The sequence below is a fragment of the Myxocyprinus asiaticus genome, chromosome 21 (assembly GCF_019703515.2).
Source record: "Myxocyprinus asiaticus isolate MX2 ecotype Aquarium Trade chromosome 21, UBuf_Myxa_2, whole genome shotgun sequence".
Lineage (NCBI taxonomy): Eukaryota > Metazoa > Chordata > Actinopteri > Cypriniformes > Catostomidae > Myxocyprinus > Myxocyprinus asiaticus.
The window spans coordinates 35,277,684-35,296,218 of NC_059364.1; the positions used below are offsets into that span (position 1 = coordinate 35,277,684).

Below are 18,535 nucleotides of genomic sequence, written 5' to 3' on the forward strand. Positions count from 1 at the left end.
GTGATTCATCCATTAAACAATAAAAGAAAGCTAAAAAAAAGAAAAAAAAGAAAAAAGACTGAACTTAGATGTTTGAAACCATCTCGTACACTGAAGCAGTGGTGTACAGTGTATATGATTCTCTTTTAAGTAGCCATTACAGAGTCAGTGCTTTATGCTTGATTATTGTGGATTACCTCATAGAAGATACTAGCCTATGTCCTCTTGAGACACTGGCAGTACTATATACTATATTAAAGACAGAAAATGAATCATAACATTTATAAATCATGTGAACAATGTAAACACCTATTTTTAAATGTTCAAGGATACAAGGTTCAGCCTCTTGTAATGCACACAAGGAACAACATTACAGATGCTTCTGTTCAATTTGAAAGATGCATATGTTAAAGAGTGATGCCTATCAACAGTGTTTGATGCTTTTTGGTTTTATCGGGTTTTGTTGGGTTTTATCGATACACATGACCTTTAATATATAGCCTAATGATATTATGTAGCCTACATAGGTTAAATAGATTTCATGCAGCTAAACAGTACTACCCTCCTTAGGCAATGACTCTTCTGTCACCTAAACAGTAGTATAGCTTCATGGGAAAGATTAATCTAGAATGATTATGTATTTATTTATTGCAAAATAATAAGTACGTGTTGCTCAGTGCTGTTGCTATACACATTGGTAATTCCTGAGGTTCAAACAGTGTGCCCCGTGCCGCCCCCTGCAAGATGCCGCCTGGCTGCCCATGTCGCCCATGCCTAAATCTGCCACTGACTCTAAAAGACAATTTTTTAAATTAAATTAATATTGTCACAACACAACAATAGTACAAGCCAGGGTACATTAAAAATATTTCAGTCCAAACTGAGTTCCAAGTCCTCATACAAATCCAAAGTTCTTATTGCTTTTAAAAAGTTCAATAGACTTAAAATAAATTGTATTTGATGTTTGAACCTCAAAAAGAGTGGTTTTCTTTTGGAGAATTTGCTTGTATGGATATGGTACTTAACTAACAGAAAAAAAAAAAAAGATTTATGATAAAGGCATAATTTCTTTTTTCATATTTGTGATGCCATTACTATTAAGTAAATACAAAATTGGAATTGACGTAACACTGAATGAAATCGAGAATGTCACACCAAAATGTAATTGTATAGGTACAATTCCAAAACAGTTGCACGGATGTTTCAGGCTTCTCTAAACAAAAAGAGCAATTTGTATTAAAGGAATATTCAGTACAATACGAGTTAAAGGAACATTCCCGTTTCAATACAAGTTAAGCTCAATCAGCTGCATTTGTGGCATAATGTTGATTACCACAAAAATATATTTTTGACTGCTTCCTCCTTTTCTTTAAAAAAAGTAAAAATCTGTGTTACAGTGAGGCATTTAAAATGGAAGTGAATGGGGACAATAAAAGTGAACGTGGCCAATTTTTGGAGGTTTAAACAGAAACGTGAAGCTTATAATTTTATCAAAGCTCTTGCATTAATTCTTCTGTTAAAACTTGTGCTGTAAAGTTGTTTAAATCGTAATTTTTACAGTCATCTTAGGGTTTTAGGGTTTGTTGACATCACATCGTCATGGTAACAAAGTTGTAAACTGGCTATAACTTTACACAGAAAAGGTTAGAAAATGATTTTTCACGCACAGATAATGGTAACATGCATATCCTTTATGTCTTGCAGTCAGGGTTGGGGAGTAACAAAATACATGTAACGGGAATACGTATTTAAAATACAAAATATAAGTAACTGTATTCCACTACAGTTACAATTTAAATCATTGGTAATTACAATACAGTTACATTCAAAAAGTATTTTGATTACTGAAGAGATTACTTTGCATTTTATTGTCATTTGTTTCATTTAATATTTAGTCCTTTCAGATGGAAAACATTTATACATATAAATGATGCGATCCAAAGTGCATTTGAACAGCGGTGAAACACTTTCTTATGATGTGTTACATTCATACGAGCAGACAGAGAAGTAAGTTTGAAGTAAGTTTGGAGCACAAGAAATAGAAATAAACCTTGTGTAAATGGTCAGCTTTACACTAAGCTAAAATGCTATTTCTAGCTATTTTACATGCACATGTTACCATGCACGATCATATTTTTTAGATCATAATTTCTTTTTTTCTAGTAAGACCTTTGATATTAGGGCAAAAATCTTATTCTTGATAATAATATTTGTATTGTTTTCCTGTAAAAATATCTAAAAATCCTTAAAACAAGATCAATTTGATTTATCTTGTTTTAGAAACAACACTGCATAAGATATTTAGGTTTTTCAGAGAATGTATTTTTAACATGTGTATTTTGTTTTAATGTGTTTATAGACAAAACAAGTGAAAAAATCTACCAGTGCTGAAGAAGTAATTCAAAGTATTTAGAATACGTTACTGATCTTGAGTAATCTAACAGAATATGATACAAATTACATTTTACAGCATATATTCTGTAATCTGTAGTGAAATACATTTTAAAAGTAACCCTCCCAACCCTGCTTGCGGTTACACTTTTGAAAAAGTTAGTATTTTAATGTAAAAAATTTGGCCCCCATTCACTTCTATTGTAAGTGCTTTACTGGAACCTCGATTTTGGATTTTTTTGTTTGTTTTTTTAAAGGAGGAATGAGTCGAAATATTTTTTTGTGGTAATCAACATGCCACAATTGCTATCGATTGAGCTTAACTTGTATTGAACCCGGAACATTCCTTTAAGCTCAATCAACAGCATTTGTGGCAAAATATTGATTACCACAAAAATTAATTTTTACTTGCCCCTCCTGTTCTTTAAAAAAAGCTAAAATTGTGGTTGCACTGAAAAATTTACAGTGGAAGTCCATGGGGCCAATCAGTAAACGTAAAAATAGTCTCAATTTCAAATGTAATAGCCACAAGAGGTAAACAATATGTTTGTTAACATGATTTTAGTGTGATAAAATCACTTACTAACCTTTTCTTTGTAAAGTTATAGCCAGTTTTACAACTTCACTGCCATGACGATGTAGTAACAAACCCTAAAACGACTGAAAAAGCAAAGATTTTTTACAGAAAACTTAAAAAAAAAACTCAAAAACTTCACAGCTCAAATAATACATGAGTTTTAACAGAAGAATTAATGTAAGTGCTTTTATAAAATTATAAACTTCACATTTCTGCCTTTAAACCCTCCAAAAATGTATCGCATTCACTTCCATTGTAAGTGCCTCTCTGTAACCTCCATTTTTGCTTTTTGCTCTTTTTTTTTTTTTTAAGGAAAGAGGGACGTGTCAAAATTTATTTTTGTGGTAGCCTAATCAACATTATGTCACAAATGCTGTCTATTGATCTTAACTCGTATTGAACACGGAATATTCCTTTAACATCATTTTCAGCCTTTTGAGAGAGCACTTGTCTGGATAAAATCGATGAATCAGCTTAAATATTATTTCTTTCACTTTGTTGACTACAAGATATGTGTGAGGTAAAGACCATGCTTTCTTCCATGGAATATCGCTTGCAATACCAATCCAACAGGAAATCACATAAGGAACAGAAACCAAGCAAATTATTTCATCTTATTTTTATTTGGAAAAAAACTGCACTCCGAAATCCTCTTTGCTGAGGACATCCCTCTGTTTCGTCATCAGTGAAACTCAACCAGCCTTGATCGCGTGTGTTTTTAACAGACGACCCGCCCTATTTTGGACGCTTATTTATTTTACCTTATAAGAACCACTGTTAATGACTACACAACATATGAACACGCTAAACGCACACTTTAGAGATAAACGAATGTGTCTGACTCTTCAGGAATAACAAGTTAACCTCTTTTAAACACAAAGTAAGTGTTGTCCTGTAGTCAAAAGATAATTGGCTAAGAGAGCTGTCAGGTGACAGGAAACATCACTGTTGTGTGCGCGGCACCATTTCCACGTCAGTAGTTTGCCAGTGGAGGAGATTACCCAGCGGTGACAGAATATTTATCTACCCTACAGCAAAACAACAGGGCATGACAACACCACGTGGAACTGTCTAAAATGTAAGCTTTTATTCAGCGCAGTTATGGCGTGGTTATTATATAAACACCCTGACTTGTCAATTTGGCAGCCAGCTAAGCTATAGGAAATGGATGTAAACGCCATTTTGGATTCTCTGTCACAGTGACAACACCAGTGTTTTCATGGTTTTCTGTGTTGACCGCTGCACTCTTGTAAAAAAAGACGCGGAATCGTATAAAACAAAACGAGAGGTACACGAGGACGCATTTCACGTGTTTTTATGCAGAGTTTTACAGCTGAATTCAGTGTGACAAACAGCTTGCTAGCTTGTTGACAGGTTGTTTATCTGTTTATGCGAGTCGTTTGGTTTCCTCATTCACAGTCACATCTTGAAGTGGAAGAACGCTTAAAACTGATGTTCATATTCTGAATTACTGATCTCTTAACGTGGTCTGGTTTGGTTTTGACAAGCAATGCTAGCTGTCACAGGCTAGCAGGCTCGCTAATCGGATTGGCCTACTCATCAATTCAGTTACAATCATCATCGACCTTTGCACATCTCGCGACTCATTGTGAAATATCGCGGAAAGTCTGTTTGTAATCAGAGGATGGTGGTGTTGTTTGATGGAGTCCGTGCACTTGAGGACTGTCATGATGATGTTCTCAGTAGCATCATGATGCTGGATGTTAGTACGTGGCCATCAACACTGCATGATTTGGGCCCTTAAGACTTGTTGGAGTACCTACTTGTCTATCTAGGCTTTTTATAAATTGTGCTTCATTACATGCAACTCCTCCAAAGTCCATTTTTCCAAAGTACAGCTGGTGGTTTTTTTTTTGCCTTAAGTTAAATGCTTTTGTTTATGTCTTTGGTAGCTTGACAACACAATGCATTAAGAGCTTATTTTGCTGGATGCTGAAGCAAAGTGGTGAAACCTTAACATAGTCTTCACACATTGCCATGATGCTTATGAATAATTGAAATGAGACACAGTGTTGCACATTGCACTATTCCTATGTAATGCTAATCATGATATATGCTTTCACTAACGCTATCATTATGGTTTAGATGGGATTCAGTTTCAGCTTTCCAGAATGCCTATTTGAGATAAGCCAAATCTGGCAAATCTTTCTGCTAGGGCTGCACAAATATGACAAAAATCGTAATTTCAATTGATGTAATTTTCAATAAATTACTGATTTTATGTGGGGTCCATATGGCAAGCCATATTCTTTATATAGTCTACATTTCCATAAACAATCTTAGAAATGCTTTTTTTAAAGGAATAGTTCTCCCAAAAATGACAATTCTCTCATTATTTACTCATCCTCATGCCATCCCAGATGTGTATGACTTACTTTCTTCTGCAGAACACAAATTAAGATTTTTATAAGGGTATTTCAGCTCTGTAGGTCCATACAATGCAACTGAATGGTGACCAGAACTTTGAAGCTCCAAAAAGCAGATTAAAGCAGCATAAAAGTAATCCATAAACCTCCAGTGGTTTAATCCATGTCTTCAGAAGCGATATGATAGGTGTGGATGAGAAACAGATCAATATTTTAAGTTTTTCTATTTACTATAAATCTCCACTTTCATATTCAGATGCAATCTTTCAGATTTCTGGCCACCATTTACTTATATTGAAACTAAAGACCAGCAATGCTGAGATATTCTTCTAAAAATCTTTGTTTGTATTCAAAGTCATACATGATTAATGGTAGTTTGAGCTGATACTAGGTGGTTGCCACATTACCTGATGCTTTGCACAGAGATTACCTCCAGCTTTAAGATCTAGTCTGAAAAACAATGGGATAGTTGAAAGACCACCATGAGCTCTTTCACTGGAATGATCATATACAGTATAATGTGCATGTATCGCTCTCTTGAATCAAACAAAGACAGATGATTGGGGTTGAGCTGATAGACTTGTGTGTGTAATCGCATATTTCTATTTCTACCCTAGATTCACTATGGTGGACAAGAATATATATATCGTTCAAGGGGAGATTTCTGTTGTTGTTGCTGCTATCAAGAGGAACTCTAGATGGAGTACCCACACTCCTTTGGTAAGTTGCCCAATTTAGTGTCAGTACAGGGTTCCTGCGGATCCTTAAAATGTCTTAAATTCGGTTTTCCAAAATTTAAGGTCATAAAAAGTCTTACATGATACAACAAAATCTTACATTTTATATAAAGAGGTCTTAAATTTGGGGGCAGAAAGACAGTAATTGTGATATGGCCTAATGTGATTATCAAACTTCAAAAGAATATGATTTAATTAAATAAATGCATGTGCTGCATCCTTCAAAGTGAAAACACGGCACTGTTGTATTTTGTGAGTGTTTCCAGCTGTTGCAGAGGCATTATTTCCCCCCCCCCACCCGTATTCTGGCAGGTCCCGCCTACTGCGTTCGGACTGGCTACTAAGAGCTACTTACAAGCTGTCTGCGATTGGGCAGTTGAGAAGTCGTTCATATAGTCTTAGTAACCATAAACAGAGGGACATCATATCATAAAAGTTGCAGAAAGTTCGAAGTTCAGTGCAAATTTTAAATGTTTAACATTAGACAAGACAAAACTATCACATGCATTTAAATAAGCTGTTTAAAGCTTTGTCGATTAATATTATAATGGGGACAATATAACCTCGCAGCTTCCAGTGTATGAATGTGTGTGTTTTTAATCTTTTCTGTCCTATACAACTGAAAGAACTATTTACTATTCAGTATATTTCATACAGCTAAATATTATAATAAATTACCTTACAATAGTTTCTGTTCTAATGGTGTCTATGTGCTTACTATCAATTGCTATGTGCTTATCTGATCAATCTCTTTTCCACAGCATTCTCAAAAATGTCTGAAATAGTTAATTACCAAAAATGCATATTCTCTCATGGGAAGTGATAGTTACCTTGATATTTTTCTTATTCTTCTATTTGGCATACTGTGAAACCATAAATGTGGGAGCCAGGCAAAATCGGTTTGTCAAAAAAAAATTCAGATTCATATCACGAAGTGATGTCACATATAACAAATTATTTTCTTTCCAGTACATTTCAGCCATTTACTATTAATAAAAATAAAAACACAAACAGTTTTTCTACTGTCGAAATGGCAAAGTGTCAGAAGGTGGATAAGATAACCATCCAATCAGAAGGCATCGTCAAGCTGGTGACCTATAGACAACTTTCGTCCAGTCATTTAACGTCTAATTATATCAATAGCGGGAGTTGCCGGAATACGGGTGGGGGAAAAAATTATGCGTTGCAGAGCAGTTCACAATCATTAGGCCATATCAAAAATGTATGACAAACTATCACTAAAGATCAACTGTTGATGATGATATAGTATTGTTGGAATATGACAATGTTTACTTTTAATTGTTTATATTTTAACATGCTGTAGATTATTGTAGGAGTGCACATTTTATTTCCCTTATCTGTTTGAATGAGCAACTGGAAGCAGTGAAGTGCAAACATTTCAAAATTAGACTCCCCGGTGTATTCCAAAGTTAAAGTGTCTTTAAAGTTAAAAGTTCCACACTATTAATCATATCTCCCTTCCCCCAATTTGGACTCTTGTAGCCTCTGTCTGGCCCTCCCCATCACAGGAAGGAAAGACTAAGAACATTTAATATAGGCTACCAATTTTAAAAAACTATTGGTAGATTTATTGACTTTCTTTTAACACATTATCATATCGGTGGACCACTAATTTGTATTTAATGTGATATATATGTGGAAAACATGTCTTGAGTATTTTTAACTTGCATATAGCCTGCTCTGTTTTACTGATAAGCAATGTTAAGACCATGTTGAATGTGTGCCCTGACTGTTTAAGTAAGAGTCTGGGATACATGATTTATTTTGAGATTGTGTTGGTTTGATACAATATTAATTTGATCTGTTCAGGTCTTGAAAAAGTCTTGAAGTCTTAAATTTGATTTTAAAAACTCTGCAGCAACCCTGCAGTAATAGAATAGAATATGGTCAACGTTTATATATATATATATATATATATATATATAAACGTTGACCATATTCTATATATATATATATATATATATATATATATATATATATATATATCTCTCTGAACATGGAGTCATTTTTTTGTTATAAGGGCACATGCAAGGGCTTTATGTTTCTCAGAATTCATATTTAAATATTATTTAAATTTTATTATTTCATACAGTGAGAAGAAAACGTATGTGAACCCTTTGGAATTAGCTTGTTTTCTGCATTAATTGGTCATAAGATGTGATCTTATCTTTATCAAAGTCACAAGTAAAGACAAAGACAGTGTGCTTAAGCTAACAACACATAAACAATTATTATCTTTCATGTCTTTATTGAACACATACCATCAAACATTCACATTGCTTTGGAATATTAAGTAAACCCTTGGATTTAATAACAGTTGATCCTCCTTGGGCAGCAATAACCTCAACCAAGCGTTTCCGGTAGCTGCGGATTAGACCTACACAACGCTGAGAAGGAAGTTTTGACCATTCTTCCTTACAGAACTGCTTCAGCTCAGCCATATTCTTAGGATGCCTGGTGTGAACGGCTCTCTTGAGGTCATTATAATGGTCATAATATCTGGGCTCTGACTGGGCCACATCAAACGGTGGATTTTCTTTTTTTGAAGTCGTACTGTAGTGGATTTACTTGAATGTTTAGGGGCATTGTCCTGTTGCATCACCCAACTTCTACTGAGCTTCAGCTGGCAGACAGCCACCCTGACATTATCCTGTAGGATATCTTGATAAACTTGGGAATTCATTTTTCCCTCGATGATGGCAAGTGGTCCAGACCCCGAAGCAGCAAAACAGCCCCAAATCATGATGCTCTCTCCGCCATACTTCACCTTTGGGATGATGTTTTCATGTTGGTATGCGGTGCCCTTTTTATGCCATACGTAGTGCTGCGTGTTCTTCCCAAACAATTCAACATTATTTTTATCAGTCCACAAAACATTTTCCCAGTTGTGTTGTGGAGTGTCAAGGTGGTCATTGGCAAACTTCAGGCGCACAGCAATGCTTTTTTTGGAAAGCAGCGGCTTCATTTGTGGTGTCCTGCCATTGACACCATGCCTGTTTAATGTTTTCCATATAGTAGACTCATGAACAGAGATGTTAACCAGTTCCAGTGATTCCTTCAAGTCTTTAGCGGTCACTCTAGGGTTCTTATTTACATCATTGAGCATATGGTGTGCCCTTTGAGTCATCTTGGCTGGACGGCCACTTCTAGGTAGAGTAGCCACAGTCCTAAATCGTCTCCATTTATAGACAATTTGTCTAACTGTGGACAGATAAATATCTAAGCTCTTCAATATAAATTTGTAACCCTTCAGCTGTATGCAAAGCAACAATTCTTGATCGTAGGTCTTCTGAGATCTCTTTTTTGTAAGGCATGGTTCACGTCAGCAGATGCTTCTTGTGAATAGCAAAATCAAAATGTTCGAGTGCTTTTTATAAGTCAAAGTAGCTCTAACCCACACCTCTGATCTAGTTTCATTAATTCGATGCCAAGTTTGCCACCTCCTGACTCTAATTAGCTTTTGTTGACATCATTAGCCTAGGGGTTCACATACTTTTCCAACGTACACTGTGAATATTTGAATGATGTAATCAATATGTACAAGAACAATACAATAATTTGTGTTATTACTTAAAACAGATTGTGTTTGTACATTATTGTAACTTGGATTAAGGTCAAACCAGATTTTAAAACAAATTTAATCATAAATGCAGGTAATTCCAAAGGGTTCACATACTTTTTCTTACCACTGTAACTCCTGTTTAAATAACCTTAATATATCAAACGATATTGTTTCAGAAATCGTAACCTCCCTAATTGTTGCTATCCATAATGAAAAAATTACTAATATGATTCTTTTATAGGATGAAGAACAGGACCCACTACTAAATGGCTTCAGCAGCTTGAAAGAAGAACTCAATAAGATAAAAGGTTAGACATAATCTAATTCTTCATTACAGTAGATCAGTTTAAAGAACTGTGTCTGGACAGTATTATGTCTATTTGGGGTCAGTTATGTTTATCCAATCTAGTAGTTTTGTAATAGTGGCTTTCACAGATGTTTTTTTGCTTCAGAACTTTCTTTCTAATAATAAAGATTTGTTTGATAAAAGTCTTTCACACAAACAAAATAAGTAATTGAATAAGTTCTTTTTGCATTTTCTCACAGCACCTTTTCATCTTTTTCTTCATTCAAGACTTTATTTGAACAAACCATATCCAAACTTAACTGACTCATTTGGCATTCGCAAAACTGCTTTTTTCCTGCTACAAAACAAAAGCATATTTAACCAGGTGTATACTAAATTTCCTCTGAGAAAAGAGATGGCCTTTTCAAATCAGTCAATATTATCTTTAACAATGTCTTATTATTGGGCTTTTATGTCACCTCGTAATTTTTGGGTCCCATGGAATCTAGGTAAGTGTTTGTTCATTTAGCTAACCAAATGCCTCTTAATGAATAGGACTGCAAAGGTAAATGTTATGCAGTGTTGTGCAATTGTTTCTCTGTTCAAAAAGAAATGAAAATTCCTCTCTTACTATAATGCTTTTGGTTATGAAAGGGTATTGTAATCATGTTATAACACTCCCAAATCAGTCTTGAATTGAAATTGATACTTTTTTGTTATTCACCATTACTTTTTATGATATCTCCCATGTCATGACAGCTAATTAAAGAAGAATTTTAAAGGCTCTAAGTTTTTGAGCAAGCTGAGAGAACTTTATTTCCACAATTCCAATTAAAAAAATTTTTTCAAGCACTAATTTGTTTCCACAACACTGACATTACACCTATAGCTTGTTTATAAAATGTCAGTAAAATCTTTTGGACTTAAAGGTGAAGTGTGTGTTTTTTGATGTTAGAAATGTTCTTTTATTGTAACCCATGCTGCTTCACATGCAGAAACAATTAAAAGTAAGCCATTTTTAGATAGAATTTCCCAGAAAGCGCTAACATTGTGCTCCTATTCACTATCAAAACATTGCTCTGTTTGTTCTAAAATCCTAGCCAGCCAGATGGTGCAACATTGGCTTAACCAATGGTGTGAATTTGTGGTGAGACTGGTCGGTCACACAGACAGTAGAAGATGGGAGGAGTGTTCGGGAAACCTGTTTGGTAACAATCACTGTTTTTGCAATTCTGTTTGGTTCCGCAAATGGCGCAGAAATTAAACGCTTCACCTTTAAGAGTTCAAGGTTCAAGTAAATTTTGTGTAACATTGATGAACATGATTAAAACAAGCCCTTCAGGCTCTCTGAGTAAGGGTGGCACACATATTCCTGAGTAACATGTATTCCCTTTAGTAACTTCTTGCCATTTCTGAATGTCCTGCTCTGCATGCCTGACCCGAGTCATCATAGTGAATTTCTGTTTGTTCATTAATGGAGGGGTGTGAGATGAGATGTGCAGCAGCTCTCTGCTCTATCTGCATGTCGTCATGCCTCTGTAATGGAAGCCCTGGATGGGGAGTCCTCTCTCTGGAGAACACTGCTGCTCTGAGATCGACAGGAGCGCCTGTGTCTGGACACAGGGTGAAATGTGCCAAACTCCCCCTCTGAGTCTGACCTACAGCAAAGGCCTTGTTAGATCTCTTGCACTGTGAAACAAGTGTTAGTTTTCATTCAGCTACTTCATAGTCTTTCATGGATGATGTTAGCTTGTTCTGCAAGCCTATAGGTAGGATGTAAAAGTCATCAATCAAGAGATTTCTAGAAGTACTGAACACGTCTTTTCATTTTTGTTGATAAGTTGGTCCCATAGTGTATTTAGGAATGTTCTTGATCTTCAGCCATGGCTACAGGTTATACCTGTGGTCATATCAAGAAAAATTAGCACTATCCTCTCTGAATGCCTTTTCTTTACTTATTATTATTATTTAGTCTGCATACCTGTTTGCCTAATATAAGGTCTAAAAAATGCAAGCGCCTAGTAAGTGATGCAGGAATATTGCTCATTCACTTTTCAAGAACTCTCAAGATACTATACGAGTTGAAGTGGGTAGAAAGGGTTGGATCATGTTATATTGTCAGTGTTTTCTCTTGAATTAAGTTTTATGTGTTTCTCTTAAACGGTGTTGGGTGGACTTTAGTTGCCCAGCTGTCTTCTTAATGAAAGCCTAGTAATTCCATTCACATTGTGGCCATTTTATCTTGGCCAACAAAAAAAGCTTCCACCAAAGGAAATGTGGATTAGCCCCAAAGATTTACTGGCCACTTTTGCTTGCTTGATAAAGGTTCCTTTCTCCTTTCTCTGCACCAGCCGTTTGATTGGCAGGAACATGTGTCGTATGGCGGCAGAATGCAGCTGGAAGTATATCATCTGCAGTTTTGGTTGGGTAAATATAGCAGGGAGACTTGTCAACCCAAGAGATAGATTGTTCTGGGAAAGGAAGTGTTGTCTCTCGTTCCACAAAAAAAAATGTACTCTTGAATGAGACCATTTTAATATTTCTGAGACAAAGAGTTTCCAGTCCTGGGTTTAGTACATCTTAAACATTTGTTGCCACTTTTTCTGCCCCACCTACGCACACACCACACCTGACGCAAGCAACGTATGGTAGGCAAGTTTCATGTACCATACAAGAAACAGACTGATTTTGTCCTCCACAAACTTGTTTGAAACAGCAAAGTAAATGAAAACCAACTTTTTTTCTTCCAACATACTCTCACTGAGCACTTTATTAGGAACACTATACTAACACTAGGTAGGGCCTCCATTTGGTCTCGGAACAGGAAAATGGATTTCACACTTTGTTGGAAACATTCCTTTGAGATTCTGGTCCATGTTGACATGATTGCATCACGCAATTTCTGCAGATTTGTCAGCTGCACATTCATGATGTGAATCTACATTTTACCACATCCCAATGGTGTTCTACTGGATTCAGATCCAGTAACTGGGAAGGCCACTGAAGAACAGTGAACTCACTGTCATGTTCATGAAACCAGTTTGAGACGACTTTTGCTTTATGACATGGTGCATTATCATGCTGGAATTAGCCAAGATGGGTAAATTGTGGCCATGAAGGGATGCACATTTGTACAGAGTGGTTATCTGAGTCACTGTAGCTTTTTTGTCAGTTTGAACCAGTCTGGCCATTCTCTGTTGACCTCTCTCATCAACAAGGCGTTTCCATCTGCAGAACTGCCACTCACTGGATGTTTTTTTGTTTTTGGTACCATTCTGAGTAAACTCTAGATACTGTTGTGTGTGAAAATACCAGGAGATCAGTAGTTTCAGAAATACACTAACCAGCCTGTCTGACACCAGCAATCATGCCATGGACAAAATCACTGAGATCACATTTTTTCTCCATTCTGATGGTTGATCTGAGCATGAACTGAAGCTCCTGACCCGTATTTGATTTTATTCATTGCACTGCTGCCACACAATTGGCTGATTAGATAATCACATGAATAAGTAGGTGTACAGGTTTTCCTAATAAAGTGCTCAGTGAGTGTAGTATATGTTGATGGTTGTTAGTAAGTATTTTAAAGGATACTGTAAGGACCCTTTTGACAAATACAATGTTTCTGATTTGTGTCCCTTGTCTTGGAATCTCAACCATAAAGGTGGTGACCGATTTATTAATGATTTATTTTAGCTGGAGTAATTAACACAAGGCTTCTTGAGTGAGCTGCAGTGATGTACAAGTAGGTGCACTGAGTTGGTGACCCAGGGCTTTGTCCACATTTTCTGCTCTGATTTTGGGGCAAAATCGTTGGAATAGATTTAAATGCCTAAAAATGTATTAAACTAAGCTGAGAGTACTACACTCTCACTGGTAGCTAAAAACATAATCAGATATGCCAGAATATCTAATAAAAGCACACAAGCACAAAAGCACATAGAACTTTATGAATTATGGGTGTTCACTGTTGAGTTCAGTGTGGCAGATTCATTGTGATCCTGCTGATAAGTCATTCGCAAATTTTAAAGTTTTAATAGAAATAGAATTGCATCTAGAACGATTTTTTAAAATATATAATATTTATATTTTTGCCAATTTACATGTTGAATGTAAACATTACTCTTCTCTGTTGACAGGAGAAGCCACTCGGGTGTTCTTATTAATCCTGAGCCACTCTAGAATTACAAACAAGCAGTTTGAGGTGACAAATGAATGTCAGTGCATACTTGGGTTGGCGTTATTTTGGCGTTGGCATTTAGACTTCTTCCTTTTTAAAATCCACAAACAAACTGGGTTTTTGTGGTATCATAAAATGAGATTTGGATCTTTTGGCTAGCTTGGTGGATGACTGCTTTATGGATCTATTGGTTTTGTAAGGGAGATATTCAAGCTATGAGATGTTCTGTTTAACACCACATTGAGAACTAGAATTCAATATGGGGTCAATTAATTCCCATGGATATTTTTGATATCGGCTGGCTCTACAGCAAATATTGTACTGTTGAGGCAATAGGAAGGGGGATGAAAACAGTGCATTGAATGAAGATGTCTCACCTGCTCGTATTCACTTTTTATACTCTATTCAGCCCCAGCCTTAGTCCTTTAAAGCTTTGAATCTTTCTCTCACCCCTCTCCCCCTCCCTTTGCATCAAAGGTCAGGTTTTTGACAAGTCTGTAGAGAAAGCTGACAGACTAAATCCTTTCATTTTTATTCATACAAATGCAGGTTTAAAGATGACATCCAGTAGATCCAATGCCAGAGCTTTGTTTGATTGACAACTCTCTCGCTTACTCTGTACTACTAGCCTTTTCTCTCGTGTGGTTTTCTTGTACTAAAGAAATTCATAAGACCATCTTTAATAAGTCAGACCACACCAGTCGATGGTTGGATTGCAACTGAGTTTTGTAGTTAACATTATATTGATACTTTGATCACAGGTCTATTCATTTCAAGAACAAAGGACTGTGGAGGATTTTCTTAACTGTGGCTTGTTGATCAAGAAACTCCATGTGCCCTTGACAGACCCTTAGGCATACAGCGTTTGAAAATAATATTTGCATGGTCTTGTCTCCATAAATGTGTTCCCAAATTTAGTCTACACTTGACATAATGTTGATGAAATATCTGATAGTGTCAGATATTCCATTATCAATATCTCATAATGTTTTGCTTTTCTAATAAGTGGCTTGTATGGTTGAAAGTTTTTAAAAGTCTCACATTTGAATAACTTTCAAAATAAGCAATATGGGAATAAAGCATAGGAGAACCTGGTAATAGTCCTGCAGATTTTCTCCTAGACTTATCCTAGAAAATATTCCAGTTTCAATACAAGTTAAAGGTGCTATATGTAATATTTTGACTGTACTAAATCATAAAATGACCATAATATGTCATTAGAGAATTAGGAAACATGCTAAGTTGAAATACTGGCTTCTCCGATAACAATGCTACAGCCAGTATATTCTACTTTGAAGTTTCCATTCGGGCCGGAATTTATTTTTCTGTTTTGGCCTGTGTGATCCCGCCCACTGCCCACTCACCAATAGTATTTCGACACCGCCGCGTTGCCAGATTTGAACAAGTTTGCAGGCAAACAACACTGCGTGCTGCAGCCATGGAAGCCAGCAAACGAACTGGATCAGAGATAACAGATTCCACCCGACCTAAAAAGCCTCGCTATCCGTATAATAACCACCATGACCAGAGGCGTAATAAAACAAGGATAAATATTGGAGACATTTTCAGTTTCACTTGTTCCTATTGCGTGTCCTCATTCTGGCAACCCGCATGAGCTTCGAGTCTGGGGCGGGGAAGACAACTCTCCAATATTCTGAATTTGGATTGCAGTACCCATTTCAAACGCTTGTTGTCATTCTTACATATAGCACCTTTAAGCTCAATCGACAGCATAATGTTGATTACCACAAAAAAGTATTTCGATCACTTTTCTTTAAGAAAAGCAAAAATTGAGGTTACATTGAGGCAGTGTTATTATAGTCTTGGATTTTTAATTCAGTTTTTATTTCTATTTTATATCAATCTGTCATTCCAAATTATTTGTCATTTTCACAGTTTGTTAGTTTTAGTTTTCTCAGTTTCAATTTAGTTAGTTTTTATTTTAGTTTTAGTATTTTTCATGGCTGCCAAAACAGAAGCATTTACTGGTATCATTTAAAAAGTCTATCATTACATTCCTCAGGGCAGTCTTGTGTTGCCTCTATCTAGTGGTATTTTCATGTTTAATGTGGATTGTAAATGTTGCAAATTTTATAATATAGGGTGAATATGGGCAAAGTGACAAAGGACATTTAAACTTTATCCCCTTTGTATCCATATATGTTTCCTTAAATGATTATAAATCATTACTAAACTAATCTTTGGGAAGTAAACACTTAAAGGGATAGTTCACCCAAAAATAAAAATGATCTTATAATTTACTGACCATCGTGCCATCCCAGATGTGTATGACTTTCTTTCTTCCGCTGAACACGAGAAGAATATATCAGCTTTGTAGTTCCATACAATGCAAGACATCACGGTACAAAACCTTGAAGCTCCAAAAAGCACATAAAGGTAGCATCCTTTTTTACCGTAAATCTTGACATCAGCAGTCTCATCGGTGATTTTTCCTGTAGACTGCAATTGCAAGATTTATAGTGAAAAAGGAGTCTGTTCTCACCCAGACCAAAGATTTCAGAAGACATGAATTAATCCATTTAAGGGTTACCTTTATGTGCTTTTTAGAGCTTCAAAGCTTTGGACCCTGTTGACTCATGTTGTATGGACCTACAGAGCGGAGTTATTTCTATAATATCTTTGCTTGTGTTCAGTTGAAGAAAGAAGGTCAAGCACATCTGGGATGGCATGAAGGTGAGTAAATAAAAAGAGAATTGTCATTTTTGGGCAAAATCTCTTTTTCTTTTTTTACCTTTTTGAGGTTTTAAATGGATTATTTTATTTTGGGATGTGTGGCAGAGCTAATTTCATGACCTCCTGTGTGAAAAGCAACGGTAAAGAAAATGACAGAAATTTCAGGTGCAGTGCTCGTAAATGTTATATTATGATTTATGTAAAATGTTACTAAATATAAATAAAATAATTCTAAATACTTTGTAGATATTTTCTAGAGAATATTTTTTCCTCTGGGATTTGGTCAAAAGATGGTCTTCAAAGGTTCTTCTCAGTATTAAGAGTTTCTTCTTTTTTGCTTTTGTCTAAAGTAGAAGACTAAGCTTTCTTCAAAGGTATGTCAGTTTATGTGTGTTTAGACCATAATTAAAATTTCCAAAAGTGTCCTACTTTGCCCAAAACTAAAACTAAACCTGAAATGAATCTGAGATCATTTTTATTTTTATTTTAGTTAGTTTTGGAGTTAAGAAAAAGTATTTTAGTTTTAGTTTTTTCAAATAATAATAGCACTGCATTGATGTACTTACAATGGAGGTGAATGGGGCCAATTGTTTGAGTGTTTAAAGGCAGAAATGCGAAGCTTATAGTTTTATAAAAGCACATGTATTCATTTATCTGTTAATTATGTATTATTTGAACTGTAAAGATGTTTAAATCATTGTGTACTGGGATTACAGGGTTTACGGCTTTATGTTGTCATGGCAACAAAGTTAGATATAACTTTACATAGAAAAGGTTAGTAACAATAAAATCATGTTAACGTGGTTATTGTTTACGTCTTATGGCTATACTTTTGAAACAGTGGGTATTTGAAAGGTTTACGGATTGGCCCCATTCACTTCCATAGTAAGTGCCTCACTGTAACTGGCAATTCTTTTTTTTTAGAGAGAGGATGTGCTTAATTATCATGAAAATAATGCCACATTGCAAAAAATCTTAATTTGTCCCAAAAACAGGCTTCAATATCTTTTGTTCTGATTTTGTGCTGAAATGTGTTATGGATGTGTTTTCTTCAGATTCACTCATGTAGTATCCTCCTCTGTCTCAATGTTAAAGTGCATGTAAAGTGTACTGGAGCTCAAGGTCAAGTGTGAGCTGTCTCGGACTCACAGCTGTGCCTGTGTGCTGCCGGCCCAACAAGGGTTTCACCCGAGGCATGTGGGAATATCCTGCACTCTTGAGACCCTGTGGACTCCTCTGCCATTTGATATCATATATATCATACCTAAATGAACAGCAAGAATGTGCTTTGGCAAACACAGAGAAAAAAGCAGTCATAAGTCAAAGTAGACAGCCACATATGTAAATATGTTTACTTATGTTGGCATATGTTGCCAAGAAATGTCCCCAAGTGATACTTTGAAATAAGTTAAGTTAATGTGATCTGCAATGATTCAACAATTCCCACACTTTATGGATGTATCTTGTGTAAAGATGCTTCTGGCTAGCACAAGTCCTCCCCTAATGTTTGCATTTCTAAGAATGATGATGTTTCAATCAAGGGTGACACGATGATGATTGCATTTCACAAAACATATGGTGTAAATGGCTTTATTTTTGTTAAAGCTGAAGTGTGTAATTTCTGTGCCACTGAATGGAATTGCAAAAAATTAACATTGTTTTCAAACTGCTTTCTAAATACCCCGCCCCAACCATCTGCTGTGGAACGAACAAACGAATAG

General features: G+C 35.8%; 1 protein-coding gene across 5 annotated transcripts in view; it reads left to right on the forward strand.

Annotated features, from left to right (window-relative positions):
• Positions 1 to 3,869: 3,869 nt before the first annotated feature.
• Positions 3,870 to 18,535, forward strand: part of LOC127411844 (Golgi-specific brefeldin A-resistance guanine nucleotide exchange factor 1-like) — a 130,010-nt gene continuing 115,344 nt past the window's right edge. For all 5 annotated transcript variants that reach the window (XM_051647667.1, XM_051647669.1, XM_051647670.1 and 2 more), the window contains exons 1-3: positions 3,870 to 4,025; positions 5,952 to 6,054; positions 9,896 to 9,962. In XM_051647667.1, the coding sequence (XP_051503627.1) occupies positions 5,959 to 6,054; positions 9,896 to 9,962 (163 nt within the window). In that variant the 5' untranslated portion in view covers positions 3,870 to 4,025; positions 5,952 to 5,958. The remainder of the gene's footprint in view (positions 4,026 to 5,951; positions 6,055 to 9,895; positions 9,963 to 18,535) is intronic.